Source organism: Nicotiana tomentosiformis, chromosome 3 (assembly GCF_000390325.3).
Source record: "Nicotiana tomentosiformis chromosome 3, ASM39032v3, whole genome shotgun sequence".
Lineage (NCBI taxonomy): Eukaryota > Viridiplantae > Streptophyta > Magnoliopsida > Solanales > Solanaceae > Nicotiana > Nicotiana tomentosiformis.
Window position 1 is genome coordinate 71,316,381 of NC_090814.1, and position 8,880 is coordinate 71,325,260.

The window sequence follows — 8,880 nt, forward strand, 5'->3', positions numbered from 1 at the left end:
ATGACATTTTTCCAAAGATCCGGAAATAAAAGAGTGGCCAATCTTCCGGTTAGTCTTTGGTCCTTTTTTTACGCCTGTCAACTGGTCTGGGATGTCCTCGATGGATTTGATCTTATAGGGATTGACTTCGATCCCTCTTTGTAACCAGAAAACCCAAGAATTTATTGGAGCTAACTTCAAACGCACATTTTTCGGGGTTGAGCTTCATGTTATACTTATTTAGGATGTCGAACATTTCCTGGAGATGTTTTAAACGGTCATTTGCATTCAAAGATTTGACCAGCATATCATCTATGTACACTCTTATTGTTTTACCTGTTTGCTTTTCGAACATCTTGTTCACGAGCTTCTGATAAGTGGCAACGGCGTTATTGAGCCCGAAGGGTATCACATTATAACAATATATGCCGAAGTTCATTATGAATGAAGTTTTTTCCTGATCCTCGGGGTTCATCTTAATTTGATTGTACCCAGAATAGGCATCATGGAAACTCATTAACTCGTGCTCGACCGTGGCGTCGATCATTTGATCGATGTTTGGCAGTGGGAGCAAGTCTTTCGGGCAAACCTTATTCAAGTCATTATAATCTACGCACATTCAAAATTTATTGTTCTTTTTTGGAACAACAACTACATTAGCTAGCTAGTCAGGATACTTTACCTCTTGGATTGAACCGATGTCAAGTAATCGAGACCTCTTCTTTGACAAACCTGTTTCTGACCTCGACTATCAGGCGCTTTTTCTGTCTTACCGGTGGGATACCTGGATCCAGGCATAGCTTGATCATGACCACCTATATCTGGATACCTGTCATATCCACGTGCGACCATGCAAAACAATCAACGTTAGTTTTAAGAAAATCAATAAATTCTTACCTGAGTTTGGGTTGAGGCCTATCCCTAAGTGGAAATTTCTCTCCAAGAATTTTTCGAACAAAGCTACTTGTTCGAGTTCTTCTCCCTGGACTTGGTCACGTCCGTTTCTTTCGGTACCTGAAAATATCATGGTACTTAGTAGGATTTTGACGACTCCCCCCCCCCCCCCCCATATTCATTTGGTTCGGGAGCAGTCGCCAGTTTCTGTAATTGCTATCCATTGAGTTCCATCCCTTTGCTGCTGGAAACCGATACTGCATTCATTTCCCTTGCTGCCGGTTGATCCCCTTTTATTTGTTTGATTCCCTCTGGAGTTAGGAATTTCATCATTTGATGATATGTTGGTGGCACAACTTTCATCTCATGCAACCATGATCTAACGAGAATTATGTTGTAGCACACATCGCCGTCCGCCACTTTAGGGTGGTCTTCGTTACCCCTTCGGCATTCATAGGCAGTAAGATCTTCCCCTGGGTTGTCACACTTCCTAAGTTAAACCCGGCGAGGAGTTATGTTGCCTGAATGATGCTTCTGGTTAGCTTGGCTTGTTCCAACACTCTCCATTGAATGAAGCTGGCTGAACTTCCTGGGTAACCCAGAACACGTTTAATCTTGAAATCTAAAACGTTAAGAGAAATTACCAGGGCATCATTGTACGACAGAAGGAGTCCATCCGTGTCTTCTTCCGTGAAGGTGATGTCGTCTTCGTAGACTTCCCGGAGTCTCTTGCTATGAGTCACTGACATCTTTGTCTTTTTTACCGCCGAGAAGATTACATCGTTGATCTTGTTTCCCCCGAAAATCATGTTTATAGTTAGTCGAAGAGGGTCTTCCGCTATCTTCGAGGGCTCTGCGTTGTCTCGGCAACCGTAATTGTTCTTAGCCTGGTCGCTTAAGAATTCCTTGAGATGAGTGTTCTTTAACAGTGTTGCCACCTCCTCACGCAGATGTCGGCATTCCCTAGTTCAGTGGCCATTATTCCCATGATATTCGCACCATAAATTAGGATCCCTCTAGTTAGGATTGAATTTATCGGCCTCGGGAACCGCACTTCTTTGATGTTTCTCATCGTCAATACTAGCTCCACTATGCTGACATTGAAATTATATTCGGATATCCTAGGATAAGTGGAATCCTGGGAACTCGATACCTCTTTGTCCTGCAACGACCTGTTGTTCCGGCCGTGGTCAACACTTCTATTGGGGGCGAACCTTTTCACCGACCGGAATCCCTTGCTGTTACATCCTTCGGCCCTTTTGTAGGGCAAAAAATGACCCTTAGAAGACCACCGATCTGTATTAAAATCAGCTTTTGATTTATTCCATTTCTTTTCCCGATTTCGACCATTGGTTGATGCTGGGAACCCGAGATGATCATCTTTTATCCTTTATCTTTGATTTATAGCAGGTATAAATATCCGCCCATGTGATCTCTTGGAACTCGAGCAAGCTTTCTTTCAACTTCCGGGAAGCGCCGGCGCTCCTGGGGTTCAACCTTTTAGTAAATGCCTCAGTTTCCCATTCATCTGGCATGACTGGTACCAACATCCGCTCTTTCTGGAACCTGATCACGAACTTGCACAACAATTCAGACTCTCCTTGCGAAATTTAGAATATGTCTGCCTTCTGGGCCTGGACCTTCCTGCACCCGGCATGGGCCTTGATGAAAGAATCTATGAGCATTTTAAAGGAATCGATCGAGTGTTCGAGTAGGAGTGAATTCCATGTCAAGGCCCCCCTCGTGAGGGTTTCTCCGAATTTCTTAAGTAAGACAGACTCAATTTCATGTTGAGCCAAGTCGTTTCCTTTCACCGGCGTTGTATAGGTTGCGATATGCTCCTGAGGATCTAAAGTCCCATCATACTTCGGTATGTCAGCATTTTGAACCACTTCGAAATCAATTCTGGTGCTGCGCTCGGTTTGAACGACAGTTGGGTGTAGTTCTTCGAGTCCGGACCCTTCAATCTGGTGGTGCACCCTAAATTCGGCCCATTTGAGCGTGGAACTATTTCGTGTTCAGATCCATCCGCTCGTTCATTTCCCTCATAAATCTCATGAATTCGGTTTTGAAGGGATCATTGCCGTTGTTGTTATCAGATCCGTTGTCGATCCCCCCGGTTCTAATGAAGCCAACTTCTCCACTCGGGCTGTTGTTATCAACCCTTTGAGTTGTTTGATTTGCGGGAGTGCCGGGAGGAACATGGCCTCTTCCATTCACATTGTTGGAAGCATCTCACAATGCCTGCTTCAATTCCATCATTGGCTGGTCTTGCCTTGAAAAATAGCCCATGATGGCCATTTACTGCTCCGTCAAGATCCTTACTGTCTCCGTAACGTGCTCGTCCTCAGCGTCATTAGGAGTTGTCTCCCGCATATATCGGGGATAACGCCCGCCATGGACCGGAGTAGCTACGTCCTCCTCGTTGCGGGTGTCACTGATCGAATCCTCATGTTGAGGCAGATTCTCCTGCGTCTCAATTTTGTGTGTGATGTTGACATCATTAGGTGCCATTTTTTTGATTTTTGCTATGAAACAAAAAATCAAACACGTTAGTAATAGATGCAAGGATCAATTCAATGAGGTAGCTGTCTAAGCCCCACGGTGGGCACCAAACTGTTTACCCGTAAAATGATACAGTTGAATTTATAGCGTGGTTTATAGACAAACAAATCGATTTGATCCCAAAATGATATATAAATTAATTAAAATGCAAGACTTAGCGTTGAAATCGAGATAAATATCAGACAACTTGATTCCGGGAGCAAGGCTTCAGAAGGCAGCAATAAGAATAATGTTAGACAGAAAATAAAAATATTCTTTAGCTTGGGAATAACGTGTAGCATAAGTTTATCAGAATTTTCGTGTGTTTCAATATTTGTTAAAGCCACTATATATAGCTATACACAGGGAACAAGGTCCCCAGGATCAAACCCCTCTTAAATGACAATAATGGGGGCCATTGATGAATATATAACGGTAGATCATGAATGCTAAAATTCTCTGTAGCGGCTGCGTATTTAATACTGAGGAATATTCTTCATTGAATGTCATCTGGTGATAAGTATTCGTTTGCTCTCGTTGATAATGTTTCCTTCGGGATCTACCCGGTGCCAATCGAAGTTGTTGTCTTTCGTCTTAGTTTTTACTTACTTCGTTTTTCATCTGCCCGATTTCACGTGTCATTCTATCATTCGAGCATTTAATGTGGACCGATCGTTATGAGTATAAATAAATATTCCTTCCTTGTTCTGACTTTGATCGACTTACCCGAGCATCATTTCGTTATAGCACAATAAATTTGACAATATGGTGTTTTACCGGGAAAACTCACCTGGCGAAACTGCACACTTAATACATTGTTTCTAACCGAATTAATAGTTTGCATTTAACAACCAACCACCATACAATTTATACAAAGTTTTTTTCCAAACATATACAAGAAAATAAATGACCCCAAGATCTATCAAAACCACTTCTCCAAATATTGGTGAAGAGTAAAACATTTAGTCACATAAATGTACGTTGCTGAAAGAACTCGTTACTTCATATATCTGTTACTATCTGTTAAGATTCAATTTCCAAAAAAAAAAAATAGTTAGCTATTATTTCATTATTGTTAGTTCTGGTACTTCTAAATTTGCAATGAGAAAAGATTTACACTTTCGGTTTGTGGGTGGGAGAACAGAGAAAGTCCTTGCAAATTAATGTGACAGAAGTGAGGATACATGTGCAAGGAAATATGCACACATCAAATTATTAATAAATGATCTTAAAATTGAACTTCGTATTCAGAGATCAACATGTAATGTAAAAAGTATGTAAACAGGATTCTCCTTTCTCCAAATTATAATAATGACGAGTTAAAAAAGTTTGTGCCAATGATTTGTATTTTCTTTGGGTTTTTTTTCTTAATTTTATTTTTGTTATATTCCTTGTTCAAGATATATTCTCCTCCATTTAAGATTCTTGCTCCCTTGTTTGCAGTACAACAGTTTATCGAATTGCTTGTAATTGTATGCTACTCTCTCTAGTCCGTAATAAGTGACTTTTTGATCTTTTATTTTGGTCCAAAATAAGTGATATTTTACATCATCAAAAAGAAATTAATTTTATTTTTCCAAAATTTACCCTTATTTATTATCTCAATATATCAAGTTAAGAATAAGCAAATTTTAAGTAAGGATAATTTAGTCAAAATATTTATTGTTCTTAGGAGTAAGTATATTTTTAAATGAATGCAATGCCAAAAGGATATTATGGATTGTAGGGAGTCACAAGGCCGCCTAGACCCTTAAGTAAGTGAAGCACTTGTTTTAGGCCCCAAGAATTTAAGGGCCCCAAATTTTTATTTATTTATTTATGGTATATAATTTATATAATTATTTCTTATTATTGATAAATTTGTTTCTTTGTTTTCATATTAATATTTAATAACTTAGTTTCTTCTCTAATTAGTATAGTCGAATTAGTTTTCTGCCAATCTTACTTTAAGTTTTTAGTAGGAAACCTTAATTATTTAGGATTTAATTTATTTAATTCACGTCTAAATAGAATTTATGGTCAGAATTAATATAGGAATAGGCTTTCATGTTTTTAGTTGACATAGGTTGAGTACTATTATAAATAGGAATATTACTAGCTTATTTTATAAGTGGAGATTTGTGATAGTTGCAGAGAGCTTTCAGAGATTAATAATAAAATACTTTTTCCTTCAAAAATAAAATTAATTTCTTCTTGATTATGTAAACGGATACTTATTTTGGACCAAAATAAAAAAGTAAAATGATCACTTATTATGGATCAGAGCGAATAATAGTAACTTAATTCCTTTACTAATATGAACCTTTTGGTTTTAATTAATTTTCACTCAATTAAGAAGATATACTTTGGTTGTCATTCTATAGTGCTAACGACAACGTCCTTTATTATTTACGACCTTTTGGCACTTTACTCGGTATAATTCCACTAGTGGAGTTTGAAAAGGGTAGTTTGTATGCAGACCTTACCTCTACCCTGGGATAGAGAGGCTGTTTCCGATAGACCCTCGGCTCCCACCCTCCAAGAACTCACCACCTTGCTCTTGGGGTGACTCGAACTCACAACCTCTTGGTTGGAAGTGAAGGGTGCTCACCACTAGAGTAACCCAGTCGAGAGCGAGTATTATCCATTTAATAAATCCAAAGTGAGGACAAGAAATACTGTTTTTAAACTGAAAGGTGACACTTTACACGCCATAGACATAATACAAATGGCCTCCTTGGTCCAACTATGAGCAAAGTGGAGTAGTTTGCTGTTTCTATTCACTCCAAACTTAACAATTGAGTTCTTAGCTCATATCTTAACTGACTAATAGCTGCTCGCCAACTGGAAATTGTTCCATCTGGCACCCAACTTGCATAGCATTTGATCGGCTTTGCACTTCTAATTCAGCCTTCTTAGCCGCTACAGCTTTTCTCCTCCGTTTCGGCGAGCCATTTTCCAAAGCCGATGATATTGACGAGCTAGCCGGTTCAGGTGATCGTCTCTTAGCGGTTAGTCTAACCGGTTCAGGCTCATTTAAGCCGATCCTATGCGGAAAATTCAATAGAGCCTTGGAGCCGCGCATCCTGTAAGCTGCTTTATCATAAGCGAGCGCGGCTTCTTCAGCCGTCTCATAAGTCCCTAGCCAAACCCGTGCGCCGTTTTTAGCTGGGTCCCTTATTTCCGCCGCAAATTTCCCCCACGGCCTTTGCCTAACGCCCCTATAATGCCTCCCCTTGGGAACAACGGCTTGAGCCGTCGTAGTCTCCGCAGGTGGAGCCACTGAAGGAACAGGAATCGTAGCTGGCTCAATCTCCTCCCTCGGCTCGGCTTTTATTTCGGTGGACGTTAAATTAAACGGCGTCCATCCGGCAGTTAAAGCGTCACTTAAGAGCCCATAAATTACCATATCTTCGGAATCATCAACTTTTAACGGCAAGTCACCCCATGTATCCGTCAAACATGGCATGAGACTACTGAAACTCGTCGGAGGTAGCTCGGTCGAAATTGGTTGATACATTTTGTTTGTTATGAGTTTTAAGCAATTGGATTTTTTTATGTGTTGTGTTGATGGTAGAGAATAAAGATGAAAAGGTTCTGAATTCTGAAAAAGGAGGGATTGAGGTATATATAGTGAAACAGAGAGACAACAGTGGAGCAAGAAGATACATGCACCTGTAAAAGGGGGTCCACTAAACTATTAATGTCTGAATTATTTAAGGAATAGTATTTGTGAATTGGTGCTTCTTTGAAGTTTCTCACTGGGCAAGTGGACTAGTCTTTTTTCCATGTTCTGTTATCACGTGCCCAAAATAACACAACGACTTTCATTCATTGACGGGGAGCCATTTACCATTACTTTATTAACCCCAAATTTTGTCTTTTCCTTCAAATTTCAAGAGTACATTGGTTCGATCATTTTATTTATCAAATCAAATTAATTGCATTTGATAAATCAAATCAAACTAAAAATAAATTAATTTTTTGAATCGAGACTTTTATCAGTATGCTCAATTTTTTTTTTTTTGGAATTTTTTCCGTAAGGTCTTCACAAAGAAAAAGGAAAAATGTAAGATAAAAGGTATTGTACTCAAATATAATTTTCTCAATTTCCTGGTGTTTTAAAAATACCAAAAAAAAAAAAAAAATCCCCCCAAATTTTGTCTTTTCCTTCAAATTTCAAGGGTATATTGGTTCGATCATTTTATTTATCAAATCAAATTAATTGCAATCGATAAATCAAATCAAACTAAAAAAAAGTAATTTTTTGAATCGAGACTTTTATCAGTATGCTCAATTTTTTTGGAATTTTTTCCGTAAGGTCTTCACAAAGAAAAAGGCAAAATGTAAGATAAATGGTATTGTACTCAAATATAATTTTCTCAATTTCCTGGTGTTTTAAAAATAAAAAATAAAAAAATATCCTGAATGATCTTCATAAAACAGAACATATTGCTCCAAATATTATTTTTCACGCAATATCACTTCCTATTGCCTTTTAATTAGGGAATGGCAACATTGCAGGAAACCTCCCTCCCACAGTCCCACTCCTAAAAAAAATTAAGAAACAACTGTTTGTCATTAAGTGCTAATCCTAATTAGATACACATTAAATTGTCATATGACACTAAGATCATCCGTTTAAAGCAAAAACACGTTTATCCCTTTCAAATACAGCCAGCATATTTTAAGGGTGATGCTTATCTACTAATGACCTGTGATATGTGATAGATCCATATCTTGTAAGTTTAATTAACTTAATAAATCCTCTTGTTTGTCCACTTGCTATTCTTTAGGCTATTACAGCAAATGCGAGTTGTTTATTGGCCCGATTGAGATAATGGTAATAATTTTCTTTAAGCATATTGTATCCACGCTTTCATCTTTATTATTATATAAATAATATAATAATAACAGGTGCTTTCAGTTGTCTATATAAACATAGATATTAGTCCCGCCTCTCCTTAGTTATACAATATGGTATCTTTGTTATCTTATTAAATTATCTTGAAGTCGGTAAGAAATATCCTCCATATGTTATTCTTATTAACAATCATTTTGTTCTTTGGAACATCTGTCTGCTTTCCATCACTTCTTTCCCTTTTTTCCTCTTCTTGTGTGCCATTATTTACAATAAAGCCTCCGTGGGGCGGATGTGACAAAGAAGTATTGAATTCAACTTAATTCAATACTTTTAATACGAATACATAAATTTATATGTTAAAGTCCATCAAAATTTCAAAAATCAATAGATATGAACTATAATTTTAAAAATACAATGAACTCAATGCTAAGAATAGAGTTCATATTTTAAATTCGCCTATCTCCGTAGTAGCTAAATTTTAAAGAAACAAATGAGAGGTAAAATATTAAGTCTTACCTCACTAACTATTATAATGATGAAATAATCATCCCCTCTACATAAAAATGTAACGTAACGTGTAATTTAGGACTATATAAATTTACCCGTGGTTAGTAATGCAA

The 8,880-nt window shown here is 37.8% G+C and overlaps 1 protein-coding gene across 1 annotated transcript; it reads right to left on the bottom strand.

Moving 5' to 3' along the window:
- Window positions 1-6,059: 6,059 nt before the first annotated feature.
- LOC104101208 (ethylene-responsive transcription factor 2) lies at window positions 6,060-7,011 on the bottom strand. Its single transcript, XM_009608650.4, has one exon. The coding sequence runs from the start codon at window positions 6,914-6,916 to the stop codon at window positions 6,215-6,217; it is 702 nt and encodes a 233-aa protein (XP_009606945.1). The 5' UTR covers window positions 6,917-7,011; the 3' UTR covers window positions 6,060-6,214.
- Between the last annotated feature and the right edge of the window lie 1,869 nt (window positions 7,012-8,880).

What these genes read in the sequence shown, in the direction of transcription:
- LOC104101208 (XM_009608650.4), bottom strand. Translation starts at nt 6,916, where the DNA reads ATGTATCAACCAATTTCGACCGAGCTACCTCCGACGAGTTTCAGTAGT.